This window comes from Diplotaxodon limnothrissa, linkage group LG19 (assembly GCF_057381915.1).
Source record: "Diplotaxodon limnothrissa isolate DT_005_m linkage group LG19, D_limnothrissa_male_GT1.1, whole genome shotgun sequence".
NCBI lineage: Eukaryota > Metazoa > Chordata > Actinopteri > Cichliformes > Cichlidae > Diplotaxodon > Diplotaxodon limnothrissa.
The window spans coordinates 18,602,088-18,624,162 of record NC_140614.1 but is presented as its reverse complement, the minus strand read 5'-3'; the positions used below and the strand labels follow the sequence as shown (position 1 = coordinate 18,624,162).

The 22,075-nt window shown below is 40.4% G+C and overlaps 1 protein-coding gene across 1 annotated transcript; it reads left to right on the top strand.

Moving 5' to 3' along the window:
* The first annotated feature begins 3,682 nt into the window (after nucleotides 1–3,682).
* On the top strand, nucleotides 3,683–20,647 carry nol10 (nucleolar protein 10). Its single transcript, XM_085342660.1, has 21 exons — nucleotides 3,683–3,805; nucleotides 4,903–4,948; nucleotides 5,045–5,143; nucleotides 6,258–6,335; nucleotides 6,420–6,457; nucleotides 6,571–6,707; nucleotides 7,124–7,189; nucleotides 7,292–7,352; nucleotides 7,837–7,922; nucleotides 8,129–8,207; nucleotides 8,627–8,776; nucleotides 8,881–8,947; nucleotides 10,217–10,269; nucleotides 14,345–14,471; nucleotides 16,028–16,107; nucleotides 16,221–16,319; nucleotides 16,956–17,048; nucleotides 17,192–17,368; nucleotides 18,939–19,255; nucleotides 19,466–19,568; nucleotides 20,032–20,647. Exons 1-21 carry the CDS (start codon nucleotides 3,740–3,742, stop codon nucleotides 20,170–20,172), a joined length of 2,163 nt encoding a protein of 720 aa, XP_085198786.1. The 5' UTR covers nucleotides 3,683–3,739; the 3' UTR covers nucleotides 20,173–20,647.
* Nucleotides 20,648–22,075: the final 1,428 nt, after the last annotated feature.

The following is a 22,075-nucleotide window of genomic DNA, read 5'->3' as shown; positions in this document are numbered from 1 at the left end:
GCTGAAGTACTTACCAGAAACATAAACAACATCCTCCAAAATGAAGCCAACCGTTATTTACTGCATTACAATAACACTGAAGCAACATTCAAAGTTCCACCCATGATAAGATAAAAGAGGAAAAATATAAGGAAGAGGATATAAAGGCAAGTATTCAAGAGCCTCAGACAATAAACTCACAAATAAACCTCTTCAAGCTCATTTTTAATTTGGACAAAATGCCAATGTTATTAAGAACATTTAAATGATACAGTCCAATTGTATATGTGAAATAGCCCATTAGCCTGAACACTGGAGCGCTGTTAAATAAATGACCCGACCACTTCTGTTCAATGAACATATCACATTTCATTTAGCAAAAATAATAATTTAGATATGTATAATTATAAATGAAAACTATAAGAAGAATAAGAAAAAAAGAATAAGAATAAAATAGTCTACAATATTCAACTGAAATGTGAAATGTATAGTGCTTAAACTCTTACAAAAACAAAGAGTCCACATTCTGGACTCTTTGCTCTACAGCTAGATTTTTATGAGATTGTACATTTTGGCATTAAAGGAAATGAAACTCCAGCTAAGGAGCCATAAAAAGCATTTTCATTGATTTAGTTTTCAGCTTCAGACAGAAGTCAACAATATAATCAAGTAGAAATTGAAGGAAACATGGCGATAGCAAAGGGAAATAGGTAAGAAAAGGATGATGGTTTCACATCGGTGCGTTGGTGGTTCTTTGTGTCTGGGGGTGGGCTCACTCCTTGGCGGCTGCTTATCGGGGCCTGGAGCCTGGGGCTCGCTCGGGCCACTTCGGAGGTGGGGTGCCCCCGGCGTCTCGGCCTGGGGCTCGGTCACTCAGGCACAGCTGGCTGCCGGCGGAGCTCACAGGCGCGTCACTGCAACTCCCCCTGGCTTCTGCTCCGCGGCTGCTGAGTGAGCCCTCATCTGGGACTCTCCTCAGCTCTTTCTGGGACAGTGGCGCGGCTGCCCCTCTGTTGGTCTTCCTTGGTCTCTTGTGTTCTGGGGGCCTCTTGTCTGGAGTTTTGATCTCCTCCATACCTGCTTCATGCCCTGGAGGAGGGGGCTGTGGCCCCCCCACACCCTCTAGCAGATCATTACATGAAGGAACCTTTTAAAAAAACAAGCGCGTCCATACTCACAGGTGTACACACGGGTGATCACACCCACAAACTACACCCTTTTTGGCTCCTACCTCAAAGCACACTGTGTTCTGTTGATCTTATGTGCTGCACAATAATGTTTAATATTTAGTATTTACTGTCATATTCCCATATATCATTGTGATGTTGTTTATTCTATTACTCTTGTTTTCTTTTTTCTTTCTCAGCAGGTGATCCAGGTGATCGATATATGCATTTTCTTTTTCTTTCTTTTTTTCCTGCCCATTCTGTTGGTTTTTGTTTTTTGCCCTTCTCCCCCGTCCCTCTTCTCGGCTGTTTTTCTTTCCCCCAGTCAAGTCTGTCCCGTATTCAGCAAGTGAAAATAAAATAAACAATAAAAGGTGAATCAAATGGACCATTATGGCAAGGCTGGGATGGTCAATTTGGTAAAGTAAATCCGTTGGGCATCTTTCTTTGCCTTTAGACAACAATTCTGATGGCAAAAGAGCCAAACGGGACAGGCAAAAGAAAAAAAAAATAGGATGATGGTTTCACAGAAATGGAAGGAAAGGAGAAACTGGGATGTATAAGAAGGAGTATAAAACAATAAACTATTATCAAGACTCGGATTTGAAGACATTGGATTAAATTTAACATAATTTATATCTATTTATAGCTTTTTCCCCCCCTCATCTTGACTCTCTAACTTTACCTCCAAAATAGTCAACCTAAGCTGTCCTGCTGATGTACTCATTTCCAATCTTTTTCATTCTGATCACTCTCAATGAAAACAGATCTGCCACCTCCTGTCTTTTTGTTAGTACCACCATCTCCAAACCTTACATCACAGCAGGTCTCACTACCATCTTGGAACCTTTTTCTTTCACTCTTGCTGCTATTCTTCTGTCACAAATTACCCCTGACACTCATCTCCACCCACTCATCCCTGCCTGTCTCCCTTCTTTACCTCTCTCTTGCACTGTCCATTGCTTTGAATTGACCCCAGGTATTTCACTTGTACACCTTCTCTACCTCTACTTATAGCAGCTTCTCCTTTTTACCTGTCTCCCTCTCATTCACACATATATTCTGTCTTGCTTTTACTGACTTTCATTCCTCTTCCAATCAGAGGATAACTGCAAATCTCCAGACTCTTTCCCACCTACTCTCACTACAGATCACAATGTTGTCTTCTAACATCATAGTCCATGGAGACCCCTGCCTGACCTCATCTGTCAGCCTGTCCATCACCACCGCAAACAAGAATGGGCTCAGAGCCAATCCCTAATGTAATCCCACCTCCACCTTGAACCCATCTGTCACCCCGCACACCTAACCACAGTGTCACTGTCCTCATACATGTCCTGCATCGCCCTCACATACTTCTCTGACACTTCTGGCTTCCTCATGCAGTACCACAGTTCTGCTCTTAGCATCCTATCATATTATTTATGTAGATCGACAAAGAAACAATGCAACTCCTTATGGCCTTTTCTATGCTTCTCCTTCAACACTCTCAAAGCAAACATTAAATCTGTAGTGATTTTATTCAGCAGGAAGCCATACTGCTGCTCATTGATCATTACCTCTCTTCTTTAGCTTGTTTCAGCAACTCTTTCCCATATATCCGTGGTATGGTTCATCAGCTTTATCCCCATGTAGTACATGTAGTACATTTCCATCTCTGTCCTTAATCACTCCAACCTGTTGCACATTCTTTTCAAATTGGTCTTGCTGCCTTTAGCCAATCATTATAAATTGTCTCCTTCTTTAGTGTCCAACCTAACCTCACTATAAGCCATTTCCTTTGGCTTCACCACCTCTCTATTTGTTGTACCTAGGTTCCTAGTACACATGTCTTCTTTCTTCATCTTCTGGACATCCTTCCTTTGAATAATCTAAGGAGCTTGGAAAGAAAAACGACTGGACTTCCTTAAGTGTTTTCTTTCCAAGCTCCTTAGATTACCATGGCCTGGATGACTGAGAACCTACACAGACATCCTCCTTTGAATACTTTACTGAATACATTATTCATAACAGGGCAGCAAAATACAGGAGAATGTGACTGGGCTTTCTCTTTCTTTTGAATCCAGCAGTTTGTTATTTACCAACAACAAACAGGAAGAACCCTTTCGCTATACGCTATTGTTTTATTTATTTAAAAGGGACAGTGAAGTTTAACAAAGTCCAATTACAAAACACAAAACTGATGTAACGCACATAAGTTTATAGCTATTGCTAATTTTCAACCATTGTCCCTTGTTGGGCTTACAATCACAATACATACATTATACAATTATAATGCTCTGTTTTTGTTTTGTTTTGTTGTCTATTTTTAACTAAAGTTAAACTACATTTTAAATTAAACACAGCTAGTTAAAACAGGTATATGATACATACAAAAAATAACTATATATGTGTATTAAATAGTGAAAAACAACGTAGCTAACTGGTCGTTTTTCAACCTCTCGGAACTTTGTGTAGTCTGTGCAGTTTCTACTCGGACCCAGTTTCTCTAAACTCACCTCCACTTCCTGTTTTTGCTCCTCTAGTAGCAACGTGGGTTCAGCACAGCTCACCGGTGTGTAGCAGCAGCATCAGTGTTATGCTCTCGTTCTACAATGCAGGTTTCCAGCGTGAATGATGTCAAAATTTACAATTTAAGCTACGGGAAGTCTCTTCCAGAGGTAAGAAGCACACTTCCTGCTCCTGATGTCCTTCATGTCATACCTGTGAAGTTACTGCTTACCTTCACCATAGCCGGCTAACCAAGCTAGCCGTAAGATGAGTGTTCTTAACACTGTATTAATGAAATGTCATAGCTGGATTCATACTTATTAACACCGCCATTTAATGAAATTATTCATATAAATAAATGGAAAAAATCTGCCGCTGCTTGGAAGAGGTTCACTGACGTAGATGAGGTCATACTCCGAAGATTTAATCAAAGTTTATCTGTATTTACAGCAGCGATAGTTGTTATTATTTGGGTATTATCACGGATCAAAGGTCTAACATTTCAGATACTACATGAGAATTGGGTAAAACGTTAAAATGTCTATTTAGCAGTTACAAACTTTATTTATAGGCATCTTTCAGGCAGGTTAGTGCAGATCAATGTGCTCCACAGACACAGTAAAATGTGGTAAAACTGAGCAAATGATAAATTAAAAAGACAAAAGATCATAATATAAAATAAAATGCTCATTAATTAAGGGAGCCTGTTGAAACGGTTAATGTATCTGATTAGGATGCTTTCTGCATACGATGAATAAAGTCCACCTTTAGTCTTCTTTTAAGTTTTCTTCTACATGTTGAGAACAAAATACAGCCGGACCACCTCAACCAGGAATCAGTAAAAGACAAGGAATACAACTGAGATGTTGGTGTTGTCCAAGTGGTGATGTCAAGCTCATTCGGAGAAAAACAGAATTTTGAGATAACTAACTGCTCTTTTTTTTTTAAGGTGATTAAGTCCATACATATGCTTCTTTCCATATTCAAAACAGCCGCGTCCTTGTGTTTTCTTTTTTCAATTTCTGACAGTCTGCTCGCTGAGACAGATTCTCTATTAAAGGGTTACCGTTGATGTCACCTGACAGTTGCGGCTCCATTTGAGAGCTTTCTTACTGTTGACCCTGTTTACTATTTAGGTTACCTTTTTTACCTTCTATGTAGCTTTATTTTTGTGACCTGCCATCAAACTAAGAGAAGAGGAAGCAGTTGTGTTGTTGAATGTTATTCTTTATGCTAAATCCTGATCACCTTTGTGTTGTTAACACAGTGGCTGTCGGACAGGAAGAAGAGACAGTTGCAAAAGAAAGATGTCGGTGAGTTGACAGCTATAATTACAGTTTCACACACAGATTGATTTCCTTCTAAATGTTTGTCTTTACTCACACGCTTCTGTTCTTTGCATTACTCAGAAATTCAGCGCAGGATTGAACTCATCCAGGACTTTGAGATGCCCACAGTGTGCACCTCCATCAAAGTGTCCCGGGATGGTCAGTTCATCCTGGCAGCAGGTAAAAGATATAAAGCTATATTTCCACCTAAAAGTCTTTTATTCTCAAAACTCTGGAATAACTCTAGAAGTCCATGAATTTATCAGAGTCAATCAAAATCAGAATACTTAATTAATCTCTGAGGAAAGTATGTAGTTAAAAGCTTTCTTCAGACCGTTGTTAGTCTGCAGTTCTTAAACAATTCTTAGGCAAATTAATTGGCTTCATATAGAAAAATAAAACAAAAACAAAAGCTTCGGTCTTTACTAGTCATCCTTGTCTAAAGCTGTGTCTTGATTTCAGAGCTGTCGGAGCAGAGAGCATTAATTTCACATTCTGAAAAAGCTCAGCTGAGCTAGCGCACTTTAGGTAGCAGATTTCTCTGATATTGCAATAAACGTATCAGTGCTCTGCTCAAGTTGCAGTGCCATGATAGTAACGAGCAGTTTCTGCATCACACTGAAATCCCTGAATAAAGCATTTTTTGTTGCTAACTGACAGACATGCTCCTGTAGCAGAGGCACACATCCTGCAGAAACTGAGCAAGGAGCCTAAACCACTTGCACAAATAAGGAAAAAGGTGGCCAAAGTGATGGTTACAGTAAAAGGGCAAGGTTGGCAAACAGCACTCGATGACAAAGCTGATGTCAAATTGATATCACACCTGCCATTTCTGCATGTTGTGCACCTCTCGATTTTATAACCTGGTGTGTTGTGACATTGCTGTGAAAGCTGGCAGCGCCGTGAGTGTACCATTGTGTCAGTTTTTACTACCATTTTAATAATACATCAGTACAGATAGTCAGAGATTCGTACGTTTTGCAGGGGGAGATGTTGCAATTGTTAGAAAACATGGGACTTTGTGGAAACTGTATGTGTGAGTCTTAATTTGAAATTTAACAATGTTAATTTTAAAAAAAGCCTATTTACCATGAGGCAGGTTGAAAGTTAAAAAGTTAAAGTGATCATCTTGTCTTTTTAGTATCCTTATAACTATTGTCACAGCCAAAGGTGCCAGAGGATCATTACATCTCCCAAGTTCACGCAGCAGAACCATCACTTAGTGTCATCTTAAAGTAATACTGCCCGAGTCCAGGGATGCCTACAGGATCAAATCTTTTTTTTTTTGTTCTAGGCACTTACAAACCAAGGATTCGCTGCTATGACACCTACCAGCTGTCCCTGAAGTTTGAGCGCTGTCTAGATTCAGATGGTAAGTTTTTAGACTCCGGCTTTGCTCAGCTCCGATTACTGGACAGTGACTAAATTTCATTATTGTCTTTTCTTCCTCTGAAAGTCGTGGCCTTTGACATCCTGTCTGACGACTACTCCAAGGTGCGGGCGGCCCTTTTATTTTGACATGTTGAGTTTTTTCAGCATTTTTAAATTCTGATAGTTCAAAACTCACTCTGCTTTTTTGTTTGTTTTTGTCATTCTTCTCTGTGCAGTTGGTGTTTCTGCACTGTGACCGCCATGTAGAATTTCACTCTCAACATGGACACTACTACAAGACTCGTATTCCCAAGTTTGGTCGGGACTTTTCCTACCACTATCCCTCCTGTGATCTCTACTTTGTGGGGGCGAGGTGAGAACACAGTCGGATTAAGAGTCCTCGGGTGCATGATATAGCAGTCAGCTAGCAAAGTTAAAGCATTAATAGGGTTCAGCATTTGCAAAAATCCACTACTTTGTCTGTAAAAGAGCAATTTAACATATAATAGAAGGCAGGAAGTCCTCAGACATGCCAAGAATCCCCGAGTTAGTTTGTGCAGGAGAGTGGACAAAAGCACCTAGAAGGGGGTGAAGGTACGCATGTTACTTGTGAGTTTAAAGTGCCGAGTGCAATGTTTGTCTTCCCTGTTACACCAGAGCTTTTTGCTTTACAGTGATGATAAAAGATTTAGTGGTAAAAATGTATATCAAAATATAAATCTGGCAGTTTTAGGATATTTTATTTATTTCTGTCTCTCAATTAATTAGTGTGGTTGTTTTCACTTTCAGTTCAGAGGTTTTCAGACTGAACTTGGAGCAGGGACGTTTCCTTAACTCTCTTCAGACTGATGCTGTGTAAGTGTTTTCTGCTTCAGTGAAAAGGTTTTATGTGTGTCGGTACTAACGATATTAACTCCTCAGCCAATCTTTGTTTTTTTCCCTGGACTTCTCAAACAGGGAGAACAACGTGTGCGATATCAACCCCATCCACCATTTGTTTGCCACAGGATCCTCTGAGGTAAGTGTGAAACGGTGACTGTCTCCTTTTAATGCTAATATAAGGTTGTTATTATTTAGTTGTTTATATTGTTTTTGCACTTTACATAATCGGTTCTCATTGTGCCACCAGTGCTTGGGCTTACTTACATTATGTTTCTCTTTTCAAGAGGTCACTAGCTACAGTAGAAAAATTAGCTCCATACTGAATAATGTATTAATTTTTTTCCCTTTTGAATTTCTCAGCGGTAGATCTTTCTCTTCTCGCCTCTGCTCGGTATTGTTTGTTAAAAAGAATCACACACCAGCTGGGCTGACAAAAATAAGTGTTTCACATGATTTCTGGGTGTTAAAGTTCAAATCGTTGCCTCTCACATAAAATTTAGAGCTGCCTACGGAACTTGCCTATTATAGCTTTTCAATAGTTTTAAAGTTGTTTAGTTAATTAGAAAAGCTCAGATTTTCACTTGTGCGACTCTCTGACTTTTCTTCTGCCGGCTCACCAGGGACGGGTCGAGTGCTGGGACCCCAGAGTCCGTAACCGTGTGGGCAAGCTGGACTGTGCCCTGAGTAGCCTCGCCGAAGGAACAGAGTAAGGAGCAAACTGTCACGCTCAGAAAGCTGATCTCAGCCTGACGACGCATATGCAGCCACATGGCACTTTTCACCACAGCCTGCATGAAAACCATGCTGCAAGCTATGTGTCATTATGGCATAAAACACAAATATCCAGCTTCTTATCCTGTTTCTGTGTGTTTTACCCCATCTTTAAATGGTATTCTCTGGAACTGTCGACAGAGTTCAAGCTCTGCCGTCCATCAGTGCGCTGAAGTTTAACAGCTCCCTCACCATGGCGGTCGGCACCACCACTGGTCAGGTGAGCCTAAACATTCATGTTACCAGAAGGATAGCTTCTTTTTCTTTATCTATGTTATTGCTAATCTCAAAACAGCATTTTCTGTTGAACAGCAGTCAAAAATCACCTTACAGTTCTGTGGCTGCATTCTTCTCTGCTTCTTTTGTGTTTGTTTGTTGTTGTGAGCTGTCAGCTCCCCACAGGCTGCGAAGTTACTGTGACTAATCAGCTGACAATTAGGTGGCTGATGTCATGCAGTTTGCTAACAAGTTAACGCAAGTTCAGTTTTCAGTAAAAGGTCAAGGGATGAGCTTTTGGTTAATCATGTAGATGCTTTCTCATGCCTTTAATTGCACTTCTCTTTGTTTTGGTTTTTACATTTGGCAGACAGCTTCATCCAGGATTCTGACAGCTCTCTTTACCTTTCTGATCTCTTGCAGGTGCTGCTGTATGACCTGCGCTCCAGTCAGCCGCTTCTAGTCAAAGATCACCTATACAACCTGCCAATCAACTCCCTCAACTTCCACAATCAGCTGGACTTGGTTGTGTCTTCTGACTCCAAGATCATAAAAATCTGGAACAAAGACACTGTAAGTAACAGCCATCAGTTACAGATCATTGCGCTTTCACTATGTGGATCACAAGAAACTCATGCTCACTCTCATCTTTCATCCATCTTATATCTTTTCCACAGGGAAAGTTGTTCTCCTCCATACAGCCTCAGACCAACATCAACGGTGTTTGCGTCTACCCAAATTCAGGTGAGAATTAAGTTGTGGAAGCTGGAAACAAAGTTTGAGGAGAGCAGTCGCAGAACATCAAGAATGCATCTGCTTGACCACTACATGAACCAACACTGCAGATGTAGCACTGCAGAAATATTCAATAGGATGTTTCCCACATAGAGTCTAACTGTGGCTGCAGCTGTGAGCTGTGGAGGGTGGTCAATGTCAGTTCAGTTCAAGGTGCTTTATTAAGCTTCAGGATTTCCAATTAAGCAAGAATGATGCGATTATTTTAATATTTAATTTGATATAATGATTAATTATATGCGTGTGCTGCTTTCATATAGCGGTGAACTTGCTGTCCTCCGTGTCTCCATTTCTGTTCCCTCTTTGATCTCTTAAAGTTTTTTTTCTGGTTTGATCAAGCGTTCGGCATCTGAAAAAAATTACTTTTATCATTATCCACTTGCATGACCTGTTGATTTTTAACTAGCAGCTGTATACAGATCAACCTCATTGCCCCAGCTATATTTACTTTAATTTGAAGTTATCCTCCCTAACGCCACTCCTTGCATTCTTAATATTACAATATCAGATAACTGCACATAAATATGCAGCAGTGATACGTTCTTGAACTCCTGATCGATTGTTATCGGGAGTCGGGTTTAAGGTGCTGTGCTTTTCATTAAATTAATACAAATGTATAAAATTCACAGGTGGTGGTGGGTGGGTGGCTTAAGCTTTGGCTGTCTTTTAATATGCCTGCAGGTATATTAAAATACAGCCAAAGCTTAAACCCATCTAGAAACCCACTGAAGCAAAAACATTGTGGAAACTCTGCAGTGTGTTGAAGCGCAACCAGCAGCTTTTATGCATGACTAAATAGGCCTATGAATGAAACAGTAATGATTCCTGTAAGTTAAGCTGGTATTTAAAACGAGAGTTTTTTGTGCAGCTCCACCTCTGGGTGGCGCCATCTTATTGTAGAGCTCCCACACTTTTACTGTGTGATAGGCAGTGTGTACAAGGGGAATAAAACCTCAGATTTTTCTATAACTTATAGTGATGTTCTCTAAAGCTGTTGAAAAGCAGCACCAGCTTCTTGAGTTTCTTCTGTTTTTGTTCATTTTCGCTGCCTGAATGTTTTTTTTAACTCTTCATTATTAGAGCAGAAATGGGTTTTGCCATTACGATATGAAAATTCAGATCCCAGACAGTCTTTCATATACCAGTGCTGAAGGAACTTGACCTATAAATTACTAGATGAGGTTTTAACTGTTGCTCTGCTCTCTGGTTCATGAGCAGGTATGCTCTTCACTGCCAATGAAGATCCCAAGATGAACACGTTCTACATCCCAGTGAGTACAGAGACATTTATATTCTCATACACCAGTCACATTTATATTTACAGTACACCAAAGAATGATTCATGTTGCAGCTTTTCACACAGCTTTGCAATGCAAGGTCACCTTTAGGAGCTGGCCAAAGAGTGCGCACGTGCCATTTGTTTTCTGTCACCGAGCGAGTCATTGTCAACCCTGTGGGGCGGGGATGAACTGCAGGTGTGACACACAATGATGTGAAAAATAAGAAGAAGCAAACACGAGTTTGTTGATGGTGTTTTTGCTGGTTTATAAAAATCCTGATGTGAGGCCTGTTAACTTTTTCCCAGCTTCAATAGTGAAGCATGCCTGAAAAGCATGGGATCAGACTTCTCACGAGGCCTCTGCTTAATGAGTAATTGTTCCTATCAACAGTCTGTTCTGGAACTGATATGATCTTACCTCATGTGATATTGTCAGTGCATGCACGCGCATCTGTGGATGCGTGTGTGTGCATATGTGTGTACAGTCAACTAGGGTTTGCTTTGTGTAAATGGGTTCTTTCCAGCCCTGATTTCCATGCATGTGGTAAACTTTGGTCCTTTTGTCCTATGAGAAAAGGTGAGTCTGTCATTGTTTGAACATACAAGCCGAAAACCTTACCTGATTTAAAATTAGCCGACCTCCCATTCAGTATCATCTTCTAAGGCATGTCCCGACATTTTCCAGGACAGTTGCTGTTTTTAGACAGCACCATGGAAGTCCTGTTTTGACCTCTTATACTGAGCGCTCTGTGATTTCACCACGAATCCCAAACTTGGGCAGAGAGCAACTGGCCCAAAGTTCATATCAAATATCATCCCTGGTAATGAGAGCTAGCTCTCTAGTCAAGGAAGAGTCTTTCTACTGCAACTCTGCAGTAGAAAGAGAGCACTCATTGGAAGCGATCAGTTTGTTTTGTTTTTTTGCCCACACCAACACAATCTTTGCTCACCACCTAACAATTTTGCCCCCTCAATATCATGATCTGGCTCATGGAAGTCAACAGAGGAGATATAATATGTACATAAATGCAGACATGCGAGAGGCTACTTGTGATCACACCTGTCAGCTGCTCAGGCCAGGGAAGTGATGCTGAAATCACTTGATTTCTTAAAGAGGTGGTATTGCAGAAAAGTTGGACCTGTAGCTGATTTGGAAGAAAATCTTAAAGTAGACTAAAACATAATTGAAAAAGATCATATTACATGTGATTTTTGGTGTTGACATGTTTATGAAAAAGCAGATCTGAGTCACAGATTAGCAAACATTAGAAACAAATGGTTGTTTTCTTTAAAAGCTCATTTCAACACTTTTCCTATTTCCCAGGATTTAACAGTAGAATGCTGTTGGTGTGACTTCAGGGCATTTTCAACCAAACTGACATTTTCTGAACCAAAAAGGGTTCTCGTCTCCACATGTGACCCCTGATGATCTCTGTTAGCTCTGTTAGCTCAGGAGTGATGTGACTAAACAATGACAGGGACACTGGACTTTGACCTCAGTGGTGTGACATCATCGGACTTCGAATCAGTTACTCCTTACTCAGCATTTCGATCAGCGTTCTCCAGTCGAAATATTTGAACTTTGAGAACTCGGTCACTACAAAGTGAAGAAGACGTGCCTTCAGTTTATTGAAGCAAGCCATGATATAAACAGATGACTGAGTTTGAAATGTACACGTGACAAAAGCAGAAAATGAAAGTAAGCATTTGGTATGATCATCCTTGTAATTCCACACAGCCTGCACACTCAGCTTTCTTCAGTTCTTTCTTGTACATTCTTTAAGTAGTTTTCAGGAGGAGTTCTCCAGACTTCTTGAAGGATATTCAAAGCTCTTCTTTGGATGTTGGCTGTCTTTTGTTCTGCTCTCTGTCAAGATGATCTCACACTACTTTAATAATTTCGAGTTCTGGGCTCTGCGGTGAACAGTCTGTGACTGATAGCTTTCCCTTGTGTATTTTCCTATCCTAGCAGTTGTTTTACTGCACTGGCAGTGTGTTTGGGATAGTTGTCATGATGAAGGTTGAAGCTGTTGCCAATCAGACACTTCTTAGACGGTTGCATGGTGGATTAAAATCTGATGGTACTTTATTGTGTTCATAATTCCTTAAATTTTGATCAGATTTCTAACTGATAAAAAGCCCCAAACCACAATCATCAAAGACGGTGACAATCACCAACTCCCACCTAACCGCCTCCATAGATATTTACAACTAACTTTCTTTCTTTCTTTCTTTCTTTCTTTCTTTCTTTCTTTCTTTCTTTCTTTCTTTTAGATTTGTTACTTGTTTTGTCCTCAACTTGTCTGGTTTCATCATTCCTTTTAAGAAAATTACAAAAACTGTTATCTTTTTACATTTTTTGTAGATTCTACTAAAGACATGGAAACAAACAATGTGTTTTTACAACAGGCTGCTAAAAACCAAAGTACACAAAGATAGTTTACTTTGGTTCTTTGTCTGTTATGTGTAGACACACCACTGAATCATCATTTGAGTTACATGCCTTTTTTATGCTTGAATGATTCATAGGTCAGTGTTAAGTAGCTTATAAATCAACAAAACACTCCTCTGAATATGATAAGTCACAAGGACTGCACTGAAAATCGGTGAAAAAAAAGCCTAAATTAAAAAAAAAAAAAGTCTGGCTCCCTGGAAGCAAAATGTAAAGAAATGAAGTGTGGCTCAATTTTTTGCACAGTAGTGAATGTCAGAGTGTGACAGATTTAAGTGTCTGCATTAGATGGTGAGCGTGGGGCTCTGGGCAGATATGTGCGCCTGCAAATATTCTTTTGTGATGTGTGGATTTTTCCTCAAAAGTGCTACAATACAGTGCATCACTATGCACTATACACTTTAAGCTGATCACAAAAAAAGCAGGACTGTGCATCTGCGGTATCTGCAGCTGTCCCCATTGTATATTTTAAAAGCTGTTTCCTGTTGGGTGTTTTGCATGTTTGCCTAAAAATAACTGCAAAGAATAATCGGGTCTTATTTGTAAACCCTTACTGACCTGAAGCTCTTTAGGTTGTTCGTAATGTTAGTTGTCTACATTTGAGAAAGTAGAGAATGGTGCCCAGTGAATTTTCGAGTGGTCACATGTGTTTGCTGGTCACCATTATGCTGTCCTGGCTGGAAGCAAATTTAACCTTAAGTTATATAATATCTTCAAGAAAACCTCAGTTTTCTCAACTCTGGTGTCACACTTTCTGTTTTATGTTATGGCTTATGAGCTGGTTCATAGTAAAAGAGTTCTGCAAGTTAGTGACAGTACTGCCAATTTCCACTTTTTGGATACCAGGAAGTTTTACCTAACAGGGGGCTGTCTGGTGTTTGGACCCTGAGACTTGTACTACAATCAACATATATGCTTTAACTAACATCAGCTTTAACTGATTGTCTTCAAAATCAATGTTTATGAAAACTTTACTGAGAAATGCTTGGAACAGAGGTTCTGTGGTGGAGACACATAAATCCATCTTCATGGGAGTCACAAGCTAGTCTACGTCTACTGCTGGTCCCAAACTCAAATAATTGACAAAGCTGTCTCCGTAAGGGCATCCAATGTAAAATTGGTGCCAAATCAATGTGCGTGTCCACACGCTGTGGCAACCCCTCGGGGTAAGAAGGAAGCAGCTGGTTCTTAGTGCTTTTCTATTCTAGTGGAGCACCGATTCATACACTTTTTTTTCCTATACCCAAGTCCTTTCTGTCTAACATTTAAACAAGTTCATATTCTGATGACCAATTTGGGTTTCTTGGGTGATTTTTTTTTCTTCTTCTTCTTCTTCTTTTTTTTTTTTACTTTTGTGAACACACAAAAGGATTGTTTTTAAAACTACATACTCAAAAAGCGATTTCTCGACCTTTTGCTACTCTGCATTTCCTGTATCACCAGTGTTGCATTGCAAGTCGTTACAATTCCCTGAAAACCCTTAAGGACATTTATTTTCTGCTGTAATGGAAACATGACCTGGCTGAGTTGGGCTATTTTTTTTCTAACAACAAACAGTACTCAACAGTCTAAATCTGAACCAAGCGGGTGGATGTGTTTTTGTGTGTGTGTTTAGGCTCTGGGCCCAGCACCTCGATGGTGCTCCTTCCTAGACAACCTAACAGAGGAGCTGGAGGAGAGCCCGGAGAGCACGGTGTATGATGACTACAAGTTTGTCACTCGGAAGGACCTGGAAAATCTGGGTGAGACCTCATTACCTTAATTGTACCTCATGAAACTGCAGAGCACTTGGAGTAAATCAGCCCAAATTTGAGCACTTTTAAAGCAAAAAAAAATCCTCAATCTAAGTGTGCAATTTTTGCTTTGGCTCTTTTGGTTAGAAAGCAAAGAGAGCTCAAGAGATCTTTACACAAAGAGTGACTTTAATACCAGCCCTGATAGTTATATCCAAAACTATGAATCAGTGTGAGCCACTTCGCCGCCTAGGGGGGTTAGTTTGAGTGGCTAGACTGTCTAAGTAGAGGCCACGGGAATGATTGAAATGCTTTAGGTAAGAGAAGTAGGGTGTAGGGGTAAGAGAGGGGGAGCATGAAGGGTCAAAGGAGTGGATATTGGATGGGTTGAATGAACACTGGAATGCAGGCTCAGCAGGAAAGAGATCAAATGACAAGAAGTAGAAAGATGATTGGCTGATGTGTGATAAAAGAAGAGGAGGGAGTAGGCAGGGGAACAGCACTGTTGGTATACAGGAGCCATGTAATGCGGCCCTGTTATGTAACATGTCCATATTGAGTACAGCACACTTGTGAAAGTTTCTGAGAAGAGCAAGTTCCTCATCATTCAGCTTGTAAGAGTGTGTCCTTGTCTACACACGCTATTACACACTTCCTGTGATGGCCCATCACAGGAAGTGTGTAATAAAAAAGTTGCACACCTTAAAAGTTGCACAAATACTCCCATCATGGGAGTATTTGTGCAACTTTTAAGGTGAAGTCAGGCGTGGAAAGAAGGTCAATATTGACCATTTCCATATTCATTTACTCACACGTTCACTGGGGTCTGAAAAATTTATTGAGAAGTCTTGAAATGTGACAAAACCAAAGTTTTTAGATATATAATTTTATGAAGTAAAAATATGTTAATGTTTAAAAAAGGACTAAAGTGCAGATCTGTTGTAATCGTAATACAGAATAGTATAGAGGTAGGTCACAAAGATTTTTGCAGTTCATCCTGAAGGGAAGATGAATGTGTGAAATTCGATCCAGTACCTGAGACATTTCACTGATCCACAAACAGTCGCCTCTCGTTAGGAGAAGGGGAAAGCACGAAAGCCCTCATCTTACTACATTTAGAGCCAGTCAGTGTTACAAATCTTAAGACGGATGGGGACGGGAGGAATAGATGTATATCTTAACCAGTGTTTAGGTAAACAGGTGTTGTTGTTGTAAACAAATTTAAATTTTCTGGTTTGCTTTTCTTTTTTCTTTTCTTCTCACGTTCAATAAAATCATTTGGGTTCATCTTCTGGGCACCATGAACGTGTATTTACTGAAAGATTTCATACTAAACCACAAAGTTTCTCCTCTTGATGGTGACACAGGAAGTCAGTCAGTGACACACGTCATTAGAATTTATTCTCTGGTTACTGTCAATGTCTCAGTCGCATTATGTGGCAATCAGTATATGGAATATCGGTAGACATATTTTTTAGCGTTACATTTAGTAGATGTATAACTACAGCAGATTGTATTTGCAAAAAATGTGTGTGTTTATTTATTTTTTTTAATTTCATGGCCAGGTTTGACTCACCTGATCGGATCATCCCTCCTGAGAGCTTACATGCACGGTTTCTTCATGGACATAAGACTTTATCATAAGGTATCATCCTTTTTGTGTACATCTCAGACTTTTGTCAGGACTTGTTCAATTCAAACTGATCCTAACGTGACACACTAAACCTAAACTGCAAATGTTTATTTGCTTGGCCGTAGGTTAAAGGTATGGTCAATCCTTTTGCGTACGAGGAATATCGCAAGGATAAGATTCGCCAGAAGATCGAGGAGGCCCGAACACAGAGAGTTCAGGTTAAGGTGAGAGTTTAGTTTTTCTGCTAGTTGCTATGGAAATGTCAGGTCTCATTTTACTGGCTTTTTCATGTTCAGTACTGAAACATCATAGTTAGAAGATGAATCAACAATCAGCATTTGCTGTCTAAGAAACAGCTATAGCCTCTGAATTTCATTATGGTCGAGCAAACATTCAGATTTAAGTCCATTTAGTCCATATTTGACTGGTTTGGTGCAACAGCTGTAGCAGAATAAACATAATTCATCTCCTTCTTACAATGTCAGCGTGTGACTCCTGTGACAGTCTGTGTTTATCACTCTTTTCCCTCCATGCCCTCATACAACACTTTTCTGTGTAGTATTTATTATGATCAATCTGTTTTTGAAAATATGACCTGAATAAATAAGATTCAGAGCTAAAAATCCCGATAACCTGTTGAATCAGCTACATAAAAAGAATTCCACAGAGTTAAAATACCCATTAAACTGGATTGTACTGGATTGAAGTTCAAAACTTTACTCACATCCTGTCACACTAAGTGCAAAAGCTAATAAATGGTAGGTTAATTTGAGGAATGTGTGATTCACTCTTCAAACTGATTGGATCATTTTCTCTCCGTTCTCGTGTGTGCTAAGTACAATTTGTTCTCTCTGAAACAGAAACTGCCGAAGGTGAACAAGGAGTTAGCTCTTAAACTGATGGAGGAGGGTGATGACGAAGCAGAGGTGGTTTCCAGGAAAAAGAAGGGCAAGGTAGAAAAACAAGATTACAACATCAATGTTTTTGATTAATTGTGAATGTACACGGTGTATTCAGAGATCATAATGTTCTTCCAGGCAGCTTCGTAGAATTCATGACGTAATGTTCCTCTTTGTTGACTTTTTCCAAACCGCAGGCTCTCCCCAGCATCCTGGGAGACGACCGTTTCAAGGTGATGTTCGAAAACTCAGACTACCAGGTGGATGAGCAGAGCGAGGAGTTCCGCCTGCTCAACCCCATCGTCTCCAAAGTCGGCCAGAAAAGGAAGAAGAAGCTGCGGCTGCTAGCTCAGCAGGCTGCTGTTTCCGAGCAGGTAAAATGGTTTCCAAGCAGGTAAACGACACAGTGTTTTACTGCACGAGCAGGTAACACTGCATCGTTTTACTGAGATGGCCTGTTGTGTGTGGAGGCCATGGAATTCAAAGGTTTTTTTGACCAGTTCCTATTTTAGTTTTTACCCCTCAGCCATAAAAGGCTGGCAATAGCCCATCAGTCAGGTGGGTGTGCAACACTGACACCCAAATTTGTGGATGCGATAACTTGAGAATGAAGCAACCTAGGAGTTTCAAGCACCACAGGTGCATCTACTAAAAATTTAAACGAGTCTGAGTCTCGGTGACCTTGACCTTAAGGTTAGCGGGCAGGTTTTTTTGCAAATTTTGTGAAAATGATAACTCGAAAACAAGGTGATGTAGGATTTCAAAATTCATAACTTGGGTACATTTACTAGGAGGCTGAGGGTACCACTGGCCACCGCCAGTATTTTCTAACTCTGGCTTACCAATTATTTATGTTCACAATAAAAGTTTAACTATTTAACAACATTATTTCTAAAATAGGTTAAAGGGCTTTTTTGCACAGTTACCAAGTGTTGATCTATAACTGTGTTAAATATATTCCTCACTTTAAGGATGTCAGCATTTGGCTCAACTTAAAAAAACAGTGTCCTAATTTGTTAAAATAAAATAAATGAAAAGGACCTTTTATTTATGATCAACTGGTTTCTCCCTGCCCTGCTCTCAGTCTCATTATGATTACATCTTAGTACTCATGGAGAGAAATAAGACAAAAACAGCTAAAGAGTTCATTGATTGGAGGATAACACATATACACACATATGTAACAGAAAACACAAAAGCGAGGGAGTGATTGCAGTTACATTTAAACCCCCCAAGCATCCAAAGAAGAACAATTGTTTGTTGTAGGTGTAAAATACCTTAATAGCCCTGAACCTTTACTGTTAGCTTCCTCAATGCCATGTTGGCTCTCTTACTGATGACATGAGGCAATGTAAAGACACAACATAGACCTGCATGCATAATTAGAGCTTTTAGAGCAGCAATGGGACTGATATCAATTTCAACTACTCACTGGTCATATGCCATGTTTACACAGGTTCAGGTGGTTGTCATATCTCGTTTGTTTCAATCTGCACCACAGAAATGTGGTTCAAACTCTTACAGAAGTGCTTGAGAGCCGAAAGGATGGGCTAATCAGATGGGCACAAAATCAGATACAGCTATGGCTAATTTGGTGTGCAACAATGGACGATCAGCTGAAAAACCAGCTGATCCCAGTCACCAGCAGACTGGTGTATGTGCAGTGTTCAGGCCTTTTAGAAAGCAAGTATGTGCTGAAACTTTTGCACAAAAGAAAAAGGGGGGGTGTAACTAAACAGTGGCTTTTCAGATTTATTTCCATTATTAGAACCAGCGCATTACTAATCCCTCTGGACATGATCACATGTTTTTCTGTTGTTTACAAGCCTCACTGAGCCAGCTGTGTATACACGTGCTGTGTTTTCTTGATATATTGGAAGATGAGGGCCCAGGAAGCAGATCACATCAGTGATTTTTTTGTTGCTCTGCTTCATCTCCCTGCAGGTGCCTGAAGATAACGACGAGGAGCCAGAGGGGCGAGCCAGCTCCGAGGAGGAGAGCTCTGACGATGACAAAAGCTGGGTGGAGGAGGTGAGGGAGCAGCGGAGGTTGCTTCGGCAGGAGGACAGAGACCGCCGGCGGCAGGAGAGGAAGGACGCAGACCGCAACACTGTCCTTGTGGAGAGGGAGCAGAACGGAGGAGAAGAATGCTCAAATGTGGCTGAGAGCAAGAAGACGAGTCAGCCGCAGTTTTATCAGATCAAAGCTGGCGAGGAGTTCAGAAGTTTTAATGACATGGCCCGCAAGCAGAAACTACAGAAGTATGTCTTTGGAAATGTACCCTGTGTTACATGACTTATTGTTTGAGACACTCTTTGAAACCCAAATTGCTTCAGGGTTTGCAGCTGTTAAAGGCAGAGAATCACCCCACCTGTAAAGTATTAATAGTCTGTGTCCTAACGCTTTATGACAACGCTCTGTCTGTACTGTTTTGTATATTGTGCCTGACGATCATGCGTTCCTTCTTCTAGGACTTCTCTGGAGGAGCGGCTAAAGTTAGAGGAGCACTCCGAAACCAGTGGCACGGCTGACACCGCAGTGGGCAGCAAACAGCTGACCTTCACTCTCAAAAAGGTACACTGCTTACTTAATCATCACAATCCCTCACAAAGGAGCAAATAATGGAGACACTTATGTCTCCAGGATCCAGAACTTAAATCTGGAAAATGTTCATAAGATGAAGGTTTTTAAAAAAAAAAGAGAGATTTAACCACTGACTCTATACATTTATCTCCCAGTGAGATAAATGTATAAATGTAAGGTTACTTGGATAATCCTTAAGAAGAACAATCCCTCTCCTCAATTGAGCATTACTTAATGTCAAATTCGCCCATGTCTGGATGACATTTCGCTGGTCTGAAGTCATCTCATTGTCAGACAAAGCAAGCTAAAGCGCTTTTAGAGAAAATGCAGAGAGGGTTGTTGGTATATGATTGGTTCTTCACCTTAAACAAGTCAGTAAATACATCATCAATCTGCAGGTAGAATCGCAGCACTTGCATTTGTTTAACATCCATCCTCCTGTCCTCCTCTGCAGTCGGAGCAGCAGAAGAAGCAGCAGCAAGCGGAGCGGGAGCACCACGAAGAGAGGAAGAAGCTGAGGCGCTCCGCCGGACACTTGAGCAGCATCAGGGGCCGCGGGAGAGGCTGGGGCGGCAGAGGACGAGGCCGCCATTGACTGACGCCTAACTGGCAGAAACCTTGCCCTGAAGTCAGAGTTGAATAGTTTGTTCCATTAACTCAGCTCTGGCAGTCGTCTTCAAGAGTAGAAGTATTGTACTGACTTTAAGCTTTTAATCAGTGGTGGGAAGGCTGGAGACGTGCTGCAGAGACTGGTACTGCTGCACAGACGAGCCCGTCCCTCTCCTGGGTGGTCTGGGTCATGTGTTTACCTGTTCTCTGCTAATTCAGAGCATATTAAAAAAAGAGAGATTACCCATGTCGCTGTCTGTATGAATATAATGCCAGGCCATTATCCATAAGTACCCTGACTGCATATATTTTAGCAGGAGGGCCCAGGAGAAATTAAACACAGAGAGCTGAGAGGACTTGGCATGTAGCTGCTTTCTGTGGCGTCGTTTCTTAAAGTGGCTCCGTGGTGGAGCCTGCTTCAGCTAAAGAAGAATGGAATGTGTGGAATGAAAATGTAATTGTTTTTTATTAATGCAGAAACATTGTTAAGCCAACACTGAATTAGAAACATTTGTACTACATTATATTATATTTGGTACATTTGCCTGTCTCCATTGTTTTTACTGTTGAAAATCAAAATATAAAATAATCTGCCAGAATATTGGAGCCTCCCTCCTTTGCAGCAGATCACTCCCTACTTGTGTGAGAGAAGAGGAGAACAAATGAATGAGGAGACCTTCTTCCCCTTCCCCAAATACAACTGCAGTTCTTGGAAACTGGAGGCCTTCCCATCAGTCCTTCCCATCCCCCAACCTGCTGATGGTGTGAACCCCCTCTATTCCAGCAGTGGCTCTTTTCAAATGTGAAAGGGGGCTGTTTTCTGCACTCGGCGTGGTAACCCCAACCATTTGATGTTACCACGCCTCTGCACCACAATCCATCAGGTTTGTGACAGCGTGGATAGTATCTCATGCAGGAGAAATCCATTTCAGACACATACTTCACCCTGAAAAGTTGCTGCAGAAGCCTCATAATCTGTACTCTGTATAGACGAATAGTTTAAAATGAACAAAATGTAAGTGAGAAAAAATACACCTAAACATTAATATTGTATTTACATGATTAAACGTAACATGGGGATTTTGTTATTAAACAAAGATAACCTGAGTTATCTCAGTCCTTTATTTATCCAGGTAAAAAAAATCCCATTGAGATTAAAAATCTAATTTCCAAGAGAGACCTGGCATCATGGCAACAAAAGTCAAAATACAAATACCACATAAGTATATAACATTTAAAACAAATACAATATTATGTACAAATGTGAAAAATAAAATAACATCAAATTAAGAGTGACTTTAAGAACAAAAGTAAAAGAGTTATTTTCTTGTTCCTTTAATGGACTTAAACTCCCTCAAGGTAACCAATTCTGATCATTTCAGTTCCTTCTGCAGATTATTCCAGGAAGCAGGGGCAGCGTATTTAAAAGCCGTATTTAATACAATCAATTGTATGATATTGTGAGAACGAAGGCTGTATTGGTTGTGGTTTTTACACATATAAACACATAAATAAGATGGAACCAGCCCAAGGAGAGATTTATAGATAAAGATCAACCAATGGGAGAATCTTCGAATATGCAAAGATGGACATTTAGCAGCAGCATACAAAGAACAATGATGTACACGATTTCCATAACCAGTAATAAAACGTACAGCACAATGGTACACAGTATCCAACCTCTTTAGGTAGTGGGCGGATGCATTCATTAAAAGCAGGTCACCATAATCTAATAAAGGTAAAAAAGTTGCATGAATCAAATGTTTTCTTACTTGGAGGGAGAAACAGGATTGATTTCTAAAAACACAACTGCACAAAGTGCAGTTTTTAAATGAAGTTTTCATTTTCTAAGGGAAAAAAAAAACATCCAAACCTACCTGGCCCTGTGT